Below are 22,859 nucleotides of genomic sequence, written 5' to 3' on the forward strand. Positions count from 1 at the left end.
GATTAATACTTATTTATTATTCTGTATATCTTACAGCTGTTTGGATTTTTTGTTTACTTTTCAGTTGTAAAGAATAACATAATATCTAAAGGGAAGTATGGAACTATGGCAGAGATCCACATTATATCTTGAATGTATTTTAGAGTTTGGTATAAAAATGTCTGCATGTGGTTTCCCACTATTGGCCCACCTGTCTTTCCATGAGGGCAGACACAGATAAAAGATGCAACGCGGTCGATGCATGTGGAGCCTGGGCTGCATGCAGCTGTAGCACAATCATCAATGTTTTCAGAGCAGTCGGGGCCACTCCAGCCATTAACGCACACACAGACGTAGCTACCGATGAGGTTGCTGCAGGTACCACCATTTTGGCAGGTGTTTGGCTGCAGACGACACTCATCCACATCCTCTGTGCAATGCTGACCTGTGGAGGGGCAGGGAGGAGGACATAGAGTGGAGGGAGAAAAATTAAACAAATGAAGTTAATAGCAGGCTACAACATAACTCAGTGGGTAACCTCATGGGTTTCTGGTAGAGAAATAAAACATTTTTTAGATTTTTTAGATGTTTTCCATGTTATTTAGAAAGCTCTGTTTTTGCATACATGGAAAACATACAGTTTAAGAACATTATTTATCCACAGTGGCAATTTTTAAATACCCTGCTCCAGCATCATGTTGGCTTTGCTTCCCCTGGTTGGATTAGTGATACATAAACTCAGACTGGCCCAAGGAAGCTGATGTATGCATGTTTGTCTTGTAAGCGGAAAGCTTGCGTATGCCACGCGTGTGTTAGCAGAGATACACCTTGTATAGGATACAAACCTCAATAATACAGAGAAAGACATCAGAAGAATGGTAGGAAGTATGGTATCAAAACAGACAACATGAAGTAATGCAAGCTATTATCGCTGATCACAGCACATTTATTCCACCTCACTGCTCAACCGGCACACAAAGAAATGAGGGCTCAACAGCAGATAAGCCATTTCCTAATGATATGGCTGTGAAGTATAGAAAATGAAAGGTTACAGAGGCAAATCATCTGCTGTGGGTTTCATTTTAAAAATGTGACAGATGACAGAATATACTGCAAAGCATATTCCACACAACTTTTTTAAGCAGGTATACAAAAACCTTGTTAAAACAGGTTTTGCATAACACATGTGAGATATTCCTCCTATGAGCATGTATAAAATACTGCTTTAATATAATAATAATACTAGTAATACTAATACTGCTTTTTAAAGCTTCAACATGCAATGGGATGGTAACTCTACATACTGTACTACAATGAAAACAACAGCAATGGTGGTCGAACACATAGTATAATAGTGGTCATAGTAACACATAAACAAACAATCATACACATAAATCCCTTACCAGTCCACTCTGGAGGGCACTGACAGTTGTAGGTGTTGACTCCATCCATACAGGTTCCTCCATTGGCACACTGATGACCGGGGCAGTCATCAATGTTGTTCTCACAGTTAGTCCCATTGAAACCTTGCACAAATGAAAGAAATATTCATTGAATTATTCATCGTTTTAATTAAGTGTCAATTGGGAAGATAAAATCCAATACATAGATTTTAATATGATATCCTGTGGTGTACATAAGTATTCATGTCCTGGTAGTGTATAAACACAAGCTGTGTGCGTGTCTGTTGTGTCTACTTGCAAACTGCAGCAAAGTGACAGCACAGTGTATCTGCCAACAGGATCAGACTGTTTGCACCTCAAACAACATAATGTAACTATTTTGAAACTCAAAGCTACATTGATTTAGAGATAAATATCGGTTACAGTGTCACTTCTTTTCTCTACCTTCATTTAATTTTATTATCTTAAATTTCTATTTCTCTTCAGTGCCGTCCGGTTTCATATTCAGTTTGAGCTTAAAAAAGATGAACAGAGATTTAGTCTTTCAGAATTTGCATCCTCCTACCTGGAAGGCAGTGGCACGAGTAGCTGGTTTCAGAGTTCTGGTGACAGGTGCCTCCATTCAGGCAAGGTGAAGGAGAGCACGGGATGTATGAGCTTTCACAGTGTCGGCCCGTAAACCCCGGGGCACAGGTACACCTGTAGTAATGAGTAAAGAGTCAGTTTCTTTTCATTTTATTTCATTCAGTCTTGCCAGTGGACATCTGTTTCAAACTAAATATTCTGTTATTTTCTAGTAGTCACATTGTGGTAGTTCAAATTGCCCAGACAATTACCCAATTGGGTTACGATAAGATAGAGTCTCACTTGTATGAGCCAGGGGTGTTGACGCAAAATCCTTCATTCTGGCATATAGAGGGTGTGGCGGCACATTCATTTGTGTCATTAAGGCAGCGAGGACCTGTGTAGCCTGGAGGACAGGAACATGTGTAGCTACCAGCAGACGGACAGCTGCACTTTCCACCATTGGCACAGGGACTAGATAGACAGCTGTCTTCATACTCACACCGCGGTCCTGAGAATGTAGAGGAAGGAAAGGACAAATAGACGAGCATTAGTACTTTAGCTATCCTTCAGACAACCCTGCCCTTGTTGCAAACTCCTGAGAGAGGGACATTGTCTCACCTGTCCATCCTCTGGCACACTCGCACTTGTACTTGTCCAGGGAGAGCAGGGTGCAGACACCGCGATTGGCACAGGGGTTGTTCGGGTAACACGTAGAGTTCTGGGGAGTTTGGCAGTGCTGTCCAGTAAAACCAAGAGGGCAGGTGCAGGTGGCACTGCCTGGTACGGGTACACCAGCTGACATGGACACTGAGCAGTTACCTCCATTCAGGCAGTAGCCAGGTTGACAAGGGTCCTTGTGGTGGCAATACTCACCCAGGAAGCCAGGTGCACACCTGGACAAACACACAAAAACACACAAAACAGTGATGAGACATGCACACACCAGGGACACACCAGGGTTTGAAGCTAATCACACGTCAATGCAGACGATAAAGTTGAAAGATGAGTTAAGCAAACAAATATGTATGTGTGTGTGCTTGAGGGAGAGACAAACAAACAAAACAAAAGAGTGAGTTTCAGTCAGGTGCATGTAATGCATGTAACCACATCAGACAAATGCTGGTGAGAGCATTGATAGCTGAGAAGTCCTGTAGTCCTGTAGCACACACATCAAAGACACTAATGAACCTGTGCAAGTAAACACCACTGTCTAATACAAGGTTTTGCCAGTGCCGTATAATGATCTGAACATTATGTGGGAAACCACATCCCTAAGTAGGAGTATTAGCAAAATGTGTGGTTATGTATAAAGAGAAACTAGTTGTTCAGTTAGTCCAAATATCAAACCATATGGTAAATGCTGATTGGATTGCATCCATTTAGTGTCTTTACATATGAACATATGAAGCTATTTACAGTGTTAAGCCTCATACTCGACAGTTTACACACACCCACACACACACATATTCATAAGGCCATGAGCTGCTGGACACAAGGAGTATGGGTTTTGGCATCATGCTTAAGGATATTTGACATGCTGTTAAGATGATACAGGAATTGAACCATTAACCTTTCGATTATTGATACTGAACAAACTGCTCTGAACCCGGAGCTATTGCCCCATGAGTCCTGCTAAGAGAAAAGGGGGAAGCTGAGCTTAGTGGAGGGTTAAACTGGGGTCAGTGATGGCAAAGAAGAAGTTCAAAAGCAGAAGGATGTGAGGTGGAGTCATCTGGAAGTTGTTGACTGAAGCCTGGTAGAAACTAAAAACAACAAGCAGAAAGCATCAGCAATTATTTGGGCTGGGCAGTAATAGAAAGACAATATTCCTGCCAACAGATAATGCCATAATCTATATATCAATCTACATCTATATCCATCATAATCTATATACAGTAAGTGAGGAACTCTTGACAACTGCCAGTTGTTCACAAAGAACTGTATAGTGACTACAAGACTGAAAGAAAAGCAGCACATCTACTGACTTATTACCACATTTGGTCTACAAATCATGTGGTTGTTTTTCCCTCTGCTTATTCATCACACATTTCTTTCGATTTCTCTTCTTTGTCAGTACAGTGATTCAGCTGCGTGCTGAGCAGTGGGTAGGAAATTGCAATATTTCACAATGTGTCCACTAGGGATCTCATCAGAGACCATGCTCCCTTCGTCACTTTCTATTCCTCAGTTTTTTCTCAGTCCCTCCCACTTTCACTCACCACTTCTCTATGTATGACAGTACCTGGTGAGGGGTTTTATTTCCTTACTGAGCAAAAAAGATCATGGTCAGGTAATTTCCTGTGTATGCTATTTTGATCAGCCTGTGACGTTCTGAGTGTGTGTATGGCACATGGCAGACACGTTGTCTGGGGACTGTGGGCGACTGAGCAACCTGCTGCCTCTTACACAGGCCTCTAATCCAGCCTCCCTAGAGGGACTCAGGTAACATAATAGGAGTACAGAAATACAGCACACAGTACCTGACACACTCATTCATATGCACAGGCAAACAAATACACTAATTCCAAATGAAAAATATGTTTATTTTAGAAATACACAGACCTGTAGCTTGTAAAAACATAAAGGGAAGAGAGTAGAATAAATGTTATGAGTCATATGAAATGGAGACAAATCAGTGGAGATGAGAATTATTTGAAAGTCAGTCTCATGCTTACTAACTTTTATTTATTATTGGCCACTCCACCCCAAAGCAGCTTGAAGATATTAGGTCGTGAGCGCATGGGAAAGTAGGAGAGTCATGAATCATGCCAGACAGCAGTTTCACAGATCAAAAACATTTGATACGTCTGCCTGGTATGATGTGTGAGTCACTCACTGTCTCTTCAAATATGACAAACAACATATGACAACAAATTCCCACTCTAAGATATTTAGTTCACAAATGTACAGTTTATCAAATGCACTGATATGTACACAAACTAGTGTTTATTCATTTAAATGAATAAACATATTGTGCAATGTGTCCATACTTTTTTTTATAATTTACAATTTGTTTAGACTAGATTGAGATAAGTTTACTATGACATAAATGTATTTACCATCTTCAAGTAAAGGGCAGGTATAGCAGTATTTATTATTTTTCTTGTTGTCAACAAATTCATTGATCCTAGTTGTAATAAGTATTGTCTGTGTAGCCAAAGCCCAAAAATCATCCTCAAGAAATGCACCATCTACTCAACCTCAGTAGAATTTCCATAAAACTTTATTTAAACATGAAAGTATAAACTTAACTTAAAGATTTATGGTTTAGGCATAGAGAGGCAGGGGACATTGGAAAGTACTTTGTCAGACTAACACATTGTTTTGGGTCTTTGCATGGGATTTGTTGACAATAGCAAAACATCAAATAATGCCAGCCTTATCTTTAAATACACAGTGTATCTCCCTAAAAACTTCTATTTGCACACACTCGTGGTGCTGATGAACAGATAAACAAGATGGTAGATTAGTGATATCAGATCTTCAAAGAAAATACAAACTGCATCCCGCTTCACCTCAACCCTGTCAGATTAGCCATGGCCATCCTCCCTCTTCCCTATCTGCGTCCATATATCAGCATGTCTGCACGGCAACCCCCTACATACACACACACACACACACACACACACACACACACACACACACACACACACACACACACACACACACACACACACACACACACACACACACACAAAGACGTCCCTCCCCACTACTAAAACAAAAACACAGCTTGGTCATGATATCACAACACGACAGCCATCCTGGGAATTAGGACTCCTCTGTTTTCTCCTGGACGACCTCTCCGCCCCCTCTCCCAGAGTAATGACACAGCCCTCTGCCCTGTGACATACATCACATTAGCAGGCTGACACACAAAGAACACCGTGTCCAGGTTAATGCCAGGTTTACATTTCACTGGGAACAATTCACACATTTTCACTGTTAAAACTATAGGGAATATGAGACGTACTTGCAAAGTCAAGTATGCCGACTTCAGAGAGAGAGAGGGGAAATTTAAAACGTGTGCTTTGTTGTAATGTTTAGCCTAATTGACAGGCTTTTGAGTTTGGAATTTAAATATGACTTTGTTTGCAAGTGACACTTCTTTGTTGCATTAAATAGAACTTCTCATTAGTCTAACGAGAAAATAACTCACAGGTGTTATAATTTCTGTTGCAAAGTTGTCTTGCAACTCAACACCACCCTTCAAAACTAATTTGCTACTTAAAGATTTTAGTAAAAATTCAAAAGTGCTGACAGGAGAGATGCACAGTAAGCTCTATTAATTTCAATCGCTGCTATCTAACCAGTGTTGACAGAACCAAATGCCATGGCGTCAGGAAACGATACCACCCTGTCCTTCAGGTTTCACTGCCAGATAGAGCGCTCATTATTAGCCTGTGGCTGTATCACTAGAGCCTAAGGCAATCAGACATGGCTGTGCATGATTCACATTATTGTCAGGGAGTTGTGACTCACTGAGGAAGAGATAACCCAACACATTGACACACTAGTCTGTTGCTGAGTACAACACAGGAAGCTGTCTGATTTTTCTGACAAATTTTCATACACACTACAGAACACAAGCTTGAATTTGCACTCAAATGCACATTGACACCTATACACACACAGTCAGCTCAGCTTTCATGAACAAAACAGCAGAGAGGGTTTCTGCAGCCAAACTCATCTATGGGATTCTTTGTTTTGCTCCATGTGGACTTTTTTTCCCTCCTCTTTTCTCCATCCTTCTCTAACTCTGTGTAGTTTCCTGCAGCCCTTCTTTCCCTCCGTTTCTCACTCCTCCACCTCTCATTTCTAACCCACTCTGAAGTGTCGGGTTTCTACAGCTGGTTCACATTAGCGCCCCTTTCTCACACACCCCCACCCCCCTTCTCTCTCTGCACCCCTTCTGTCCTTCATTTTCTCCCTCCTCCACTACCTCATGCTGACCTCTGCCTGTCCTGGTTGGCCGTAGGGGTTTCAATGTGCAGAGAGGGGTGGACTGATTCTCACTCACTCATGTAATGTTCCCCACCTCCTCCATTCCTAATTTCTATGTCCTGGGCTCCCGGTTCCTCATTCTCCTCCCATCCCCAATCGCTCATTCCCCCTTTCTTTTGTGCCAATTCTCTCCTCCTACCTCTCCACCTTCCTTTCCCCAACTACAACCCCAACACCACCTCCTCCTCCAGTTGCTATTCTAGTCTCAGCGACGCTTAATAACTCCATCATGCTCTCCCCCTGCAGCCATCACAGAGCAACAATGTGAGAGAAAAAGAGGGAGAGCATAAACCAGCTCACATTTCAATCCCTGGATCATTCCTTGTCTTGGCTGGAGCATAGGTGGTCTATTCACTGTAATGTAGTCCTGTGTCTGCATGTATGGACATCGCAAGTCAAATGCAGAACACGTAACTCTCTTTACTTTTGCTTCTATGCATGACCATGCTGTCAGCTTAGTGGTGGAGGAAAACCAGGAACAAAGGATCCTGGGCTCACCAAACTGTAGCAAACAGTGGATCATTTTAAGAAGTGTGAACTTCAGGATGCTCGAGTTGGATGGAGTAGTTCCTTTAATAAGATCTGCTGCCATTTAGATAATAACTGCAACTTTAAAAGACCCAAAAGTCTGGAGCAAGTTCAAATCACAAAACTGGTCCAGGACTGGGCAACATGGCACAAATCATAATTACAATTTTCCAATACTGATATACAGATTATGGCAAATGTATGCAGAATCTCTGATGCTCAAAGCAATGACTAGTGTGAGCCATTACATGAGACCAAACTCTTCATATTATGTGTGAATCAAAAACTTTCTGGAGACATTGGACCACATGAATGATAAGCTGAGATGGACTTTCACAGTCATATCAGACCCAGAAGACAGGGAAGCACTTTCTAGACCTCAAAGGTGAAGGGTGGAGCCTGCTTGACGAGCTCCCAAGACTGGTTGGAGAGCACTCACATATCTCATTGGTTGGGGTACACCAGTGTATAACCCAATCTGTTCTACTTACACTCAGAGTCCACATTCAATACTCTGACAACTTTTCTGTGCATGCTGTTAACTGCTGCTATGAGTGTATATACAAAAGAACTGAAGTAATAGATAAGAACTAAACTAAAGCAAAAAGGTGAAGAAAAGAGCCCTACAGTTGTGTACGCGTGGGCAGCTGACTAAAGCCTTTCTACTTCCTTCCAATCTCACATGCAGTCTCCATTACTGTTTTCAATAACTATCATGCGCAGTCAATCTAAAAGAATAGAAACTACATACAAACAGAAATGTAAAATATTTCTCAGTAACACCACCACCTCAAGCCACCACTGCTTCGGTGAGCTTATGGCCTAATTCAGAAATCCCAAAGAGGCTACTGGCACTATCACAGAATGACAGTGAGTTGTGCCAGGTCTTTGCCACATTGCCACACCGTAAAACAGGTCTTGCAGTGAGACACTAGCAGTAGTGTACCCAGTTAGGCCCATAGATCAGAGGGTGCCACAGATGAGAAGAGGTCTGTTCTCCAGTGGAAAAATAAAATGAACCTAAACTTAGAGGAAAAGGTTAAATTATGGGTTCTTTTTCGGGGGATGGAAACTATGAATCTATTACTTCAATAATCGTTAGAAGCGATGTACTTTTTGTGAGTTGGATTTTTGGCAGGCTTCAACGCTTCTCAGCATAGTTTTTTTTTTCTTCTCATTTTCATAGCGAAGAGCAGAGGCAGCAAAAAATATCATCAAAGACGAGGCAGGCAGAGGGAGGTGTGAGAGTGATGTCAAAGTTACACAGACTAATAGCAAAAAAGAGGAAGGCGGGTACAGTGACAAGAGCACAATGAGGTGGAAGTAAAAGCAAGAAAAGTAATGAGAGCGAGACATTTTGAGAGTGAAGGAAGCCAGGCAGCCAGACTGAAAAGCATCAGTGTAGACAGAATAAAGGAGTGCAGAGCAGGGTGGAGTCTAAACCAGGACCATGTGGTAAAATCTCAGGCTGTGTTTAGAAACATGTTCATAAAGAGTCATCTGAGGAAGCACGGGACCCATTTTCTCTCTGAAAGCTTCTTCTAACCGTCTCTCTATGTTGTTCTTTCATTATCCTGTTTGTGTGGTTGTTTAAAGTGGGCTCTCCAACTATAGGTCTGTTGGCTTATAAAAGTTCCATATCTAGGTCTACGCTATGCATAGACAACCACTGACTGATTTAGAAATCTGTAACAGAAAAGAATATAGTTTATACTCTCCTATTGGGATCACGTGATAACTAAATTGCATTTGTTTACCAAGTATAGATTCTTTTACGTGTTTTTAAAAGTGTTTTTATGGCTCTTTGATGTATTTCATTGGTGTTTGTCTCCTAAACACTTTAAATGGAATTCAAATTTAATTACATTTAATTGACAGAAGTTGCTGGTGCATTAATGATTGATTTTTAAAAAATAATCAACCAACCAAACTCACACTGGTCAGAGACTCTACATGAAGGAAGATTGTGTGACCTTATGACAAAACTGAGGTACTTTTGACCCCATGGTGTCATCATCAATGTGTGACAGAGAGCCACTTATCACCTCACTGTATGTGGGTTTATGGTCTGGTTGCTACATTCCCCACTGTTTTGTAAGGCTTCCTCTTTCTGAGAGTGGGGTTTGAATCTCCACGCCTCCAAGCAGCGTGTTGTTTGTGTGTTTTACCCTTTATTGTTTTGTTTTTGTTTGTCTGAGTGTCTGTTTTCTTGTATCACTGTAACCCTCAAAGACAGCGTCAAAGCCGAGCAACCACTGACAACATGGCATGTTCATCGCTTTCAGTCTAGTGAGCTGGCATTAGTGCTGAAAGAATCAATCAATTAATCAATTAGTTAACTAACAGAAAATTAACTGACACTTTTAGTATTTGATTGCTCTTTTATGTTACTTAAACAACTATGCAAGATATTTGCTGGTTTCAGCTTGTGGGTGGTGATTAGACATAAATAGCAATTTGAAAACTTAATCTTGGGCTCTGTGAAATTGTGACAATAACGTTTCAAAAATAAACAATGAATCAATTCAACAATAAAAAAACTGATTAATGGATAATCAAAGTAATCTTAATGAATGTAACATGTTAACTGAACCTCACACCTCTCTGTGCCAGCATGTGAACTTGCCTCAGGCTCAAGGTGCCCCTGACTATCCAGAGACACACACAGAGCCAGAGTACATACACAAGCATTTACACAAAGAAACTCTTATCATTGTGGTTCCAGTCTCAACCACATCTACAGTGCAGTGAGCCGGGCTGTGGGAAGGAGATAAGTATTTTGGAGGGCGAGACCAGGAAATCAGTGCTGTGGGTTCCAATTCCAATTTCCTACTCCATCATGTGTTAACTTTAGTTTGGATCATATATCTAATCCAAATCTGTGTGAGCGAGTGTAAACGGTAAAAAGACTGCACTTATACAGCCCTTTCTAGTCTTATTGACCATTCAAAGAGCTTTATATGTCAAGCTACATTCACACACACATTCATACAGGGTTTTTTTCCCCCCACACATTTAGCACTTCTCACACACCACTGTTACATTGAGGGCAATTTGGGGTTCAGTATCTGGCCCAAGGACACTAGTGGCATGCGGACAGAAAAAGCTGGGAATCAAACTGCAGGCCTTCCCATTAGTGGACAACCCGCTCTACGTCCTGAGCCAGAGCTGCCCCACCAAATGTGTGTATTTGTGTCATATAGATGGGGTGTTGTTTCTGCTGTGGGGGTGTGAAACATCTCTCTCTTTCCTCTGCCACAAGACTTTGAGAGGAGATGTGGACATACAGTATAATCATAACACAGGTTTCTGCGAGGTGACACAAAGTGGCTGACACTGACAGAGAACTAAAGTGAGGGCAAAAGGTCTTAAACAAAGCTCTACAAACACACAGATATGAATGGAAGATGGAGCAAGTATGACTATAATAAAAGGTAAAGGGTGAAGACCTGAAAAATAATGGCAGAGGCAAGTGGACTGATGATTAAACAAAAATAAAGTAGTAGAAGAGACTGTAATGAAAAGAGTCTAGGATTGTGGGAAAAGGATTAAGAGGCCAGGTGAGTTGTGTCCAGAGGCATCTAAATCCCTGAGGCAGTGGGAGGGACTGAGGTATGGATGGATGAGTGACAGTTTGATGAAGGAGGCGTAGCAAGAGGGAAATTACACTCCTCTCTCCGCTCTGCTTCTCCCTCGTCTCCCTTCCCCCCTTAGCACTGCTCTCTCATCATTAGTAAGGAGTTGTGCTCCAAGGTATTCCTCCTCAAATTACCTGAAAATAGACATCCTCTTTTCTTTTGGCCTTTTCTCTTCCTTTGTCTGCCCAGCAGGCAAATTCTACCTGTCAGATCAAACAGGCAGCAGGTCTACACAACACAGTAACTCAGTCCTCACTCTTAAGAAAAGCTTTTTTTTTAAATACATAAAGTCATGACAGTGACTACAAGAGAAAAAAGAGACAGGAGAAAAAAGAGGCACTGAGAGGGAGGGAGAGGAAGGGAGAGTTAATCAGTTTGCACCATAGCCTTACAGCAGACAAAGAGATCTTGTTCTTGAGGAAAATAGAGTTTGGACAACATAATGCGTGTAGTCTCACTCTCTCTGCTCAGGTATTAACTCACCGAGTCAGACTCCATGCAAGTGTTAGGAATCCTCTGTGGCCTGCTAACAATGTTTCTGTGCCCTCAGCCAATACCTCATGAAACAATACTTGTGTTCCCTCAGCAATGATGTAAGTTACAAATACCTAGCATGCAAACTTGTGACATGCACAAATCCAGGTAGAGACACACTCACAGCACACACCTTTTTCTCACACCTAGAGCTGATGGCTTGCAGTTTCACCGGTTAGACAGCTTCCCTGCAACCTGCCCTGCAAGGCTGCAGGTCGACCTCTCCCATGTACTTTAACTCTCTCACACAGCATTCTTCGTTTCTAAAATGAGAAACCTGATCTTTTCATGCAAGTAAAAATTTCCATTTCCATTTTGTCATTGTCATATTATTAGACAATGCCACTGTACTGTATGCAAGCATAGAGCTCTGGTACCTTGGATTCTGCTTTCTTAAAAGTTTTCCTTTTCCCTTTTCATTTTCTGTCTCCCTTAAAAAATAGCTAAACTTAAGTTAAAAAAGTCTCTAAAAGGAATTAAACAATGGAAAACAGACACATACTTATTACTAAGCTTTCCAGAGTTTCCACGATGTATGGAAAATCTGCAAATAAGGCACTTGAGACAAGTTGTAGAATGACAAGATACACAGGAGCTCATTCTGTTGCCAATCAAAACAGGGCCTCGTCTCCACCGTGGAGCTGTTTCTTTACTGATATCAAACAAAAACAATTTTGCCCTCACCTGTATTATCTATGAACATTGTTTTTTTGTTATTACATAAACTGCAAAAAGTTAACATTATGGCTCTTGTTCTTCCTTCCCACACTCAGCATTAAAAACAAGTTGGCTAACTGTAAACTCAGAGGAAACATAACTGTCGCACCAGTTGACGGCATTGATGCCCCTTATTAATGTAAGCCTGTCATATTAATTGTTGGTTTAATTAAAGTTACACTCAGTCTGACCCCAGGCGTGATCCATGTGACATAATTACGCTTGTCTGAGCCAAAAGGCTACAGTGACTGTTTACTTACAAATGGCTTCCTTTAATATATTGACAAGACTAATACACATGTAATTACATTTTTACACAATGAGCCTTTTGACCAGCAGCACAGCACAGATGGGATGAGACAGGCCAGACAGAGGCAAGTGCGTGCATTTGTGTGTGTATGAGTGTGTGGTTTTTATGTGCGTGTGTGTTGTTCGTGTTTGCCTGTGGATGGCAGAAAAAACTGAACAACTACTTAATCAGTCTAACAGTAGGCCTGTGCTCTGTCAGCTGACTTTTCTAAACTGGGAGACTCCTCTGTGTGTCTCCAGGGCAAGAGGGCTCGCTACTGTTTTTCTTTTATCGTCAATATCATTAATTCAGAGAAACAAATACTGACTTAATTGTCAGCAATGGAGACAGCCTGGCTGAGAATGAGTGAGACTAAATAGAAGAAAGATCTAATAGTCAGAAACCCCTTAAAAATTAAGAATTACTAGTTCACTAGTAGTAATACACTAAAATTATTACATGTAATATTATTTATAATCGCGACTAAATGATAGTAAAAGTAATAAAAACAACATAGTAAAAATAAAACCTAATAGGATGTGGTCAAGCCTTAAAGTGCTGCAAATGAGTTGAGTGTTGTTTCGGAGACACATGCCAGTAAGTATTGTCATAAAGCACTGTTATACTGGTACTGTATGCCTGTCAGCCCATATTAAAAACACAGCTCTGAATTTGGGTGTGATTTTTGATCCGGTCCTGTTGTTTGGACTCATCTAACCAAGATAATCCAACTCTATTTCCTCAACCTGACAAATATCTCCAAAATTGAAAACAGACTGCTCATCTTTAGATAACGTTAATATATTCACCCTAGCCTATGTTTTATTATATCTTTATTACTGGCCTAAACCACACAATCATCACCTGCATCACATTAGTTAAAAATGCAGCTTCTAACTAACTAGATGCAGCAAGACCACATCACATCACATCACACCCATACAAGCCTCACTTAACTGGTTGTCTGTATGTTTAAGAGTTGACATTAAGATCCTCTGTTTAATTTAATACAATAGTTGACTCTCAATAAAAGATTACCAAGAGTCTACAGGACTCTCAAATGTACACACGCACTCACACATACAGATACTACACACAATGAACCTCTTTGCACCTGCACTATTTGAACTTCAAATAGACAGAGGGAAAGTCAAACACTAATTACGGAGTGTTGTTTCCTCCTTCCCTTTTTACAGAAGCAGCAGAATTTTGTAATTCCAAAAACTCTGGGAACAGACATGCAGTGCGATTCACATCACATTTGATGAAATATGATCAGGTTCATGAACCAGCTATGTGTGTATTTTCGTTGGGAATTTGGCTTGGGAGTGGCAACACATTTATAAAGATAGCTCAGTCTTAATTACAAACTACGCTAAGCTGTCAGAAAGTGGAAGGCATACATCACAGAGGCCCCTGCTCTCCTTTACAATACAGAACTTTTCCCTAATGGTCTGATTGCACCACTGGTAGTAGAGGAGGCTTACTTACAGGTTATTTACAACTTATATGTTTCCATAACAACGTGGCATGTGCCAAGGAACAAAAGGTATCACTAACATGTGTGGTAACAATTAATACCCTACTTGTCATTTTGATTCAGTCAGTCAAGTTAATTATAATTTTTTCTCATCGGTTACAATGAGCGGGTTAATAAAAATGTCTTGTCATTTTCTTGACATCCCCCAGCAACAACAAATCAATTGACAATAAAATATGTTGGCAAAGACTAGAGCTATCAGTTCTAAAGCAACAAGAGAGTTTGTAACAAAACCCCCAAAATCTCATGAATAAGATCTTGGAGGTGGAAATGTGTGTATTGGTATTGTTCCCAGTACTGGTTTACTTTGTCAGACAGAGCAGTCTTTTATTCCCCCTTTCATGCCTGAGCAAAACCTTATGGTCCCATGGACAAGCTGTGGTTGATCTAAAAACCCTATTTCTGTACTGGCTTTCACATCCAACAATCCCCTTATGAGCTGTTTCTATTACTGTGTTCACATTTTTGTTGTAGTGTTGGGATGACAGCATGAGTTTAACTCAAAAGCATGTTAGTCTTGGCCAGTCAATCTTACCTGCAGTATTCAGTGCCATTGGCAAAGGTCAGACATGTGGCGTTGTTCACACAAGGTGCCTTATCATCCATACATTGCAGAGCTGCAAAAGACAAGAGATGAGTTAGAGAGTGGACAATGAAAGAGGCACTTCATCTGCTAGATGTCAATATTTTAAGTGGGGCTATTTTATTACATATGTCATTGGTATTACTAACTAAGCTAATTAAGCCATTCATTTACAGATTCAAAAATGTTTGTCTTCACATACTGAAGACAGTCTTCACACCTTAAAACAATTAGGGGTTCTAGTAGTTTCAGGAATGTCAGTTTCCTAATTAAAATGCACATATTTGTATATTGTGAGCAGTCAGTTGGTTATCCACTTGGAGAACCAAGTATAATGGTATGCAGTTTCCATCATGTCTTGGTCTAGACTTGCTGTGTCTAGACACAGACATACACAGACACCATAATGGTGATGTCCTCTGGATTCATGTGCCTAAAAATAAAAAACTATTTTTATGCATGTCAAATAAATGACCTATTTAAATTAGCTGAGTAGCTTTAGCCTTGTTGCTAAATTTCAAAGCTGGCACTGCTCAAAAGTCATTCAGAGTTTCCCCCAGAAAATTGGTTAGCAGAGGTGGTAAGATACCCCCCACGTGCACTTCTCACCCCTCTGAGGGGAACCCTCTATATTGTCTAAAGGTATCTCCTCCTTCCCCTCATCACTACAGAGATATAATGCAGAGGGCCCACCACCTATCTAGCCAACTATGCAAAGCCACCCTGGAATCAGCCAGTGGTCACAGGGCGGCCGAATGGGCAGGCAGACAGAAATGAGCCTTGACGAAGACAACAAAGCCCAACTATCTCCCTGCCAGTGAGATACTCATAGCCAGACACATCAGCCTTTGTACGGCTTTCAAACCACCAGAGACACATGGCTCAAGTGGTCTTCACGCACACCATACCAGCCCAACATGCTGAACAGAAGTGTGGTGTTCTCAGTCTTTATTTATCAATGTGATATGGTAGCCAAATGAAGGGAGCCACTGTTAAGTGTAAGTGATTAATTAAGCAAAACTCCAGTAAATCATTGGCACCGTTTATACAAATGCTGCCACATTTACATTTTGTTTCATTTATAGTGTCATATGTTTAAGTGGTTGTGTGATGTATCCCCACTTTGCAGATCAGCGCTCTTTTTACAGAACTGAGGGTAGGTCAGCTGATTTCGAAGAAACGCCAACAATGTCTTTACAAAACAGTCATTGCAATACAGGAAGTGTGCTCAGCAGTGGTGTTACTTCCTGCACCTAGATTAATCACAGTGTCACTCTATCTTAGTAGTCTTAAGTAGACACATTAACCATTATAAACCTTCTTTAACACAATTTTGTGGTGTTCAAAGTTTAACACACATAGTTCATTTTCAAGTGCTAAACATACAAGGTCTAGTTTCTGAACTGGTCTGATCAGAGAGTGAGGGCAGACTAATGCCTTAGAGCCAGACTGACAGACATAGTCCATTAGACATGGGGATATCATACATAAACCACTGTGAAATTCCTAATCCCAACAAGCACGCACACACACACACACATGTCTCTATGTGCATACTTGCACAGACACTCCGCTGTAATAAAGTGAGAGTTGATATCAGACTACTGCTGCATTACAAGACATCACACAATATACTGTGGTATTTTGGGACTATTTCTGTACTTAGCAGACATACAGCATGCACACTTGCTACAAGTCAGCACACGTAAATCAGGTAAATATAATAGCACAATGCAAAAAATTCACACATATGCACACAGACCTGTGATATAGTGGAACTTTCACTTTTAGTTTAATTTAAGACCACATTTAATGCAAAATAATGTTTAATATGGTAAATCATAAAAAGGGCATCAAATTGATTTCTGAACTATAAATCAGGGCAGCACCATAGACTATGGCTAGATAGCAGACAATAGCAAAATCAGTCAAAAAAGAGTAAAGCTGCTGTGGGTGGGGCACTGAGAGGACCAAGAGAAGAGAGTGGAATAAGATGCTGACGTACCCTGGTTTGACGAGCTTCCCATACATGCTGTTGTAATGCCAGACGCAATGATCTTACCAGATCTGGGACAGCCCGCTTCCTATTACGCCACTTTAACTCACACACACAAAATAGAACACACATAAAATAACACACACACACACACACACACACACACACACACACACACACACACACACACACACACACACACACACACACACACACACACACACACACCATGCTAAATCTAAATGGGTTTAGGCACCAGCCATCCCCCCTACTCCCACTCCAATACCACCCTCTCTACATCCAGGAGGATGAGGTGAGAACTACGTTCAAGAGACTGAACAGCGCTTTAAACTCTCTACCGTCATTTCTTTACCTGTAAGTCTACAAAGATCACCTGCCTGAATGACTTCAGACCAGTTGCCCTCACATCTGTGGCCACGGAAGCATTTGAGAGCCTCATTCTGTAATACCTGAAATCCTGCACCTCTCCACTGATGCACCCATATAAATTTGCCTCTCAGGTTGCCACATTCTGTTCATAGACTTTAGTTCTGCCTTAAATCCCATAAACTCACTCAAACTCTTAAATAATACTCTTGAACATGAACATTGACTCTGCCAATGCCACTGGATTCGTAGTTTCCTGTGGAACAGACCACAGAGGGTGAAAGTTAATAACCTAACCTCACCCTCTTACTTTCAGTACAGGAGCTACTTATAGTTGTGCTGTTTCCCCCTGGCTCTCCTCACTTTACATTATCCATAGACAAGTCTGTGAATTCTGTGAATAATAGAATATGTAGATGACACAACGATTGTCGGCCTCATCCCCAATAATGATGAAACCCTGTACCGAATTGTGGTGGACCAAGCTGTCACTTGATGCACAAACAACCCATCCAAAATCAGAGGCAACCCACTTGCTTGAATCTATACTCACAGGACTGTAAAGCAAGCAAAGAAGATCATCTAGGAACCCCTCACATCCTGCTCATCATCTCTTCCAGCTCCTTCCCTCAGGGAGATGCTACAGGTCACTACCCACTAAGACCAAACGCTTCACTTACAGCAACAACGTGTGATTAAAAAAGAGCAGAGGGGCAGTCGGACTGGAATTAAACCTAAAAGATTAAAATACAATAAATTCAAATTCTTATTGTCTCTTAACGGTTAAGCGGTTAATTATGAACAACCCTATTTCAATACACATTAAAATGGCAGACTGATGTTTCGTAACTCAAGCTCATATGACCAGCATTGAATCCTCTCTACCTAGCTGTTCTCACACTTCACTATCAATGACCCATAGACAGGAGAATTTCCCAGGAATGAGAGCCTTGATAAGACCCGATCGACAAAGTCAACAGTGAAACTACAGCCAGATGGTGTGAACTGAGAGGAAACACAGAGAAGTTACCTGACCAGATGATTACTATTATTTAGACACTTCCTGATCAAAAATCCTTAGTCTTTTTGTGTGTGTGTGTGTGTGTGTGTGTGTGTGTGTGTGTGTGTGTGTGTGTGTGTGTGTGTGTGTGTGTGTGTGTGTGCGTGTGTTGAGAACAGGAGATTTATAGTGTCTGCAGTTGAGTGGGGCTGGGAAGAGGAGTGTGCAGTCTCAAGTGATGGAATTTGTATCTGTATAAATGCCATAATGCAGAGTATGAAAACATTGGATCTACACAAATGTCAGAACTGTCTTCTCAAACTTCCCTCAGTTACCTCAACATTGTAATATTCATAATCTTATTTGTAGAGCACTTTTCAAACAGTGTTGAAACAACAAAATGCTGCTGAGACAAAGAACCAAAGAAAGATAAAATTTTTAAAAAAATACATTAGGGCTGACCCGACAAAGATTTTTTTTATGAAAGCAGGAAATTTCATGGTGTAAACAATGTCTGTCTATGACTGATTGAGTGTTGCCAGTTCCTGTGGAGTTTTTCTGCAATCTTTTCGATTAAGACTCTTCTCATTGACTACTGTTTGGCCAACTAGGGGGCAGCCCTAACATGGATACTTAAATGCTAACAAAAAAAGAAGAACCTGATCTGCTGTGAGTTTCAGTAATGTAGATTTACTGAGAGGCAAATGAAAACTATTCAGTGCGCTGCTAAAAAGAAAAAGAGAAAAAGCAAAAAAAAAAAAAAAAAGATGGTGGCAAATCAAAAAACAGCAGATGTGATAAAGGCTAATGGAAACAGATTTTTCAAGAAGACCTTGTTGTCATGGTACCTGCTTTGAGTTATTCTACTGTAGAAAGAGCATTATGTCATACACTCCACTCCAACACAAAGCCCCAACATGAGGATAAAAATAGCAAGTGTCTGGGGTGTACCTAACCACAAGGTCCCCTGTTAGATTCCAGGTGGGGGCCCTTGTTGCATGTCAGCCAACTCTGTATCAACACATTGGTTGATGACAGCACCATACGTTAGATCAAAAGAGACTTGTTACTTAAAATATAAGAGAAAATGCCAATGCCTGCAAGTGGGAGGCAGATAGAAAATATTATGATTGTAACTCTTGAAAATGTAAAACATTTGTCTTTGCACTCTATATAAAAAAAAAAGTTAATATATAAGCACAAGCTTTGAACAATATAAAATTTGCCCTGTATCAGTAAACAATGAGCTAATGTTCACCTGACATAACCTAATCCAGCCCCAGGGTTCAACATTGTCAGACACGTTCTAGTTTCCCGTGTATTAGAGTGTTGAGACAGCCCGTCATTGTTTGTTACACAGATGGCTTGCATCATCATCATCATCAGTGGCACCACTGCATCTTAAAGTGTGGAAATCTGAAAGTCACCACAGGTCGCATCTGTGTTTCTTTTGAATATTAGAAAACAGATAAAAATTAGATGTCACAACCAGTAAAAATCCAGGTGGGGCATGTTTTAGGCATACAAGTTGCATGGCTCTAGGGATGGCAGTGTCAGTTTGTCTGTCCACCACTTTGGTCCAGACCAAATGACAACTATTATATGAAATCAAGATAAGAATAAATTCAAATGATTTTGGTTATCCCCTGACTAGGTTTATATTTAAATGTCTTGTCAACTATTCGATGGATTGCCATAAGGCTGTAACTAACAACTGTCTTCATCATCAGTTAATGTGTTGATTATTTCCTCAATTAATCAATTATTCATTTGGTCTCCACAGATCCAGAATGACAATTTAAAAAGTCCAACGATGAAAGTGATATAATCAAATAACCTGTTTTGTTTGACAAAATACAAAATCCAATCATATTCAATTTACTATCATGTAAGACTAAGAATAGCAGGAAATCCCAACACATGACCTGCTGGAACCATGAAATATTTGGCATTTTTGCTCCAAAAATAATTAATTATTAAAATAGTTCCTGTTTATCTTTCTTCAAACAACTAATCTGTTAATCAACTAATCAATACAGCTTTAGAATGCCATTACATTTGGTACAGACATTCAAGTTCTGAAGAGGGTGAATTGTGAAAACTTTCCTTTCAAGTAGACCTATTATCAGAGCTTAATGCACTGCTGTGCCTAAGCACAGACTCACAGAGCTGCTAGCATGGCTGTAGACCCGTAGTCTTGTTTTGATTACTACTTCAAAAAACTGTTGTGCATAATCAGCAGTTCATCTGTTTTTCTCTCCATTTAACTTTTCACTTTCTTTTATGAGAAAAATATATTGAGCTGTCTCTACTGAAAGAGGTGAGAACGACAGCAACCGAAACTACTTTTGGATGTGTGGTGAGGTAAATTCTATGTAAAAATGAGTTTCAACAAATCTGCTCTTTTTCCTGGGAAAACTGAAAAAAAAAAAAAACTGAATACACACATCTTTAGGTGTAAATAAGCTCTAAGGAAAGAGAAGCAGATCACAGCCTTTGATTGTCTAGACGGAACAAAAATGAAAGGGGCAGTCTGGTTGTTTGTGCTCAGCTGGCATTACGCTGGATCCTCCCTCAGCACTCGCCACTGCTTTGTCACTGACACCACAGAGGGTCCCTAGAGGGATCCAGCCATGTCATGAGAAAAACAAAGACTGTCAAAGAGGTAGAAAGAGGAGGGGGGGGGCGATAGAAGGCCTTTGAGCTAATAGCTGTGGACTCAGATGGGGAAGTAATTCTGAAACTATAGACAAAGACTGCACACGAATGGGTGTCCCTGAGCCCTGGCACACATCCATACAGCGGAGGGCAGGAAGTTGTTCGCGTTGAGTAAGGAAGTAACCCCATTTCCTGGAATTGCTGTACAAGCCTCTATATCCAGCCAGCCAAGAGTTGTCATGGTAACTTGCAATAAAATACCCTTTGCTCAGCATGGAAGGAGGGAGACGCGGCTCAAACTAAACACTATTACCCTGAGGGAAGCTAGCCCACACAAACAGCAGAGGAACCAAGCAGACGAGCTAAGCTCGAGCTTTAAGGTTTTAGTCTCCCTGGTCAGCTTCAGTTTAAGGGTGGTGACTTACAGTAAGAAACAGGTCAGTGCCAACAGCAGCAACAAAAGCGTGTGATTACTGGGGATGTATCAAGCTGATCTCTTGGATCCTGATCAGGACAGATATAATCATTTTTAAATGCAACAGTATCAGTATAAACTTGATCCACTTCCGATCCTTTGTTTAATGTAACCCATTGCACTCCTGGTACACCTGCTTTCAAAAACACCCCTGCCTGAGGTTAAAACACAGTAACCTATTCCTGAACATATTCATGAGAAATGCATGAGTGAACCACAGACTAGTACAAGAGAAATAAAGGAGCCAGTAGTTTGAATTGATGAAAATGAGACTAAGATGGAGGACAAAAATCTTGATTGCGACAGCCCCAGTAATTACTCTGCTGACCTCCCAACTGAGACAGTCGCCTCGCTGTTGTAATTACTTAGAAAAGTTGGGAGAGTCTCATCTAAAGCTGAGCATATGGGGCAGGGCTGAGCTGTTTTGGTAAAGCAGGACACACTGCTGGCTTGCTGGCGTGTATGTGTGGTGTATGTGTATGTGCATGTCTGAGTGTCTGAGTGTCTGAGTGTGTGTGTGTGTGGCTGTTGAAGGGAGAAAGAAAGAGACAGACAGAAACATAGAGTGCAGAATGTAGGGACTTTCCCTGGCTCATTCATATCCAGACTTTTCTCCTTTTTAACTTTTTTGTTTTGTGTTGAAACAAATCAGGACTTTTGTGACTTTTTGAGATTGTTGAACTGTAGACTAGAGTATTTTATGATTAAATATATTCCAGTGTTTGGAATTGAATTTACCAAATAACATGGGTTGCAGTTACAACATTAATAATAGTCACTGCATTACCGTAATATATGTTTTGATATTATGTATTCAGAAGCACATGGTAGAAAGTCAAACTCCCTTTCATCCAGTTGAGTCAAATGTTTTTTTTCAGTGTATGTTCTAAAACATTTCATATCTTTGCTATGACACATTTTGATACAGTTTTATTTGTTAGCATTCAACAATGACCAACAACAAGAACTCATATCTCAGTATGAGAATTCTTTTCTCATACTGAGATACATGGGTGGTTAACCATCACAAATTATTTCTGCTAGTCTGGTTTATCCAAACATAAAGGTTTCTCCCTATATCCTCCCCTGATGTTTTTTTTTCCAGTCTCTCAGGCAAAATATGCAAAGTCAATCCATCCATTAGCTATACCACTTTTCCTTGAGGTCATAAACCAGTCCCAGCTCACATCGGTGGGGTAGATCCTGGACAAGTCGCCAGTCTATCACAGTGCTGAGACATAGAAACAGACAACTATTCATGTTCACACTATGGGCAATTTAGAGTCGCCAATTAACCTGACCTGCAAGTTTTTGGACTGTGGGAGGAAACTGGAGCACTGGAGGAAACCTTATGCAGGCACAGGGAAAACATGCACTCCACGCAGAAGGGTCCTAGCCAGTTGGCAAGCTCGAACAAAGAACTTTCTTGCTGTGAGGTGACAGTGCTGTTCCAAAACAAACAACCCTGTCATTGTTAATCAGAGAAGAGTTTTAAGGACAACAGGTTTGTGACTGGGTGACAATTAGTAGAAGCAAATGGACTAGCCACAGCCCGTTTCTT

The 22,859-nt window shown here is 40.7% G+C and overlaps 1 protein-coding gene across 1 annotated transcript in view; it reads right to left on the reverse strand.

Annotated features, from left to right (window-relative positions):
• LOC111232224 (neurogenic locus notch homolog protein 2-like) overlaps positions 1-22,859 on the reverse strand; it is a 46,084-nt gene that overhangs the window by 18,111 nt on the left and 5,114 nt on the right. The window contains 6 exon segments of the mRNA XM_022759641.1: positions 191-424; positions 1,383-1,505; positions 1,948-2,081; positions 2,250-2,457; positions 2,568-2,842; positions 14,735-14,816. Of these exon segments, the coding sequence (XP_022615362.1) occupies positions 191-424; positions 1,383-1,505; positions 1,948-2,081; positions 2,250-2,457; positions 2,568-2,842; positions 14,735-14,816 (1,056 nt within the window).

Source organism: Seriola dumerili, unplaced genomic scaffold (genome assembly GCF_002260705.1).
Source record: "Seriola dumerili isolate Sdu_G_001 unplaced genomic scaffold, Sdu_1.0 BDQW01000322.1, whole genome shotgun sequence".
Lineage (NCBI taxonomy): Eukaryota > Metazoa > Chordata > Actinopteri > Carangiformes > Carangidae > Seriola > Seriola dumerili.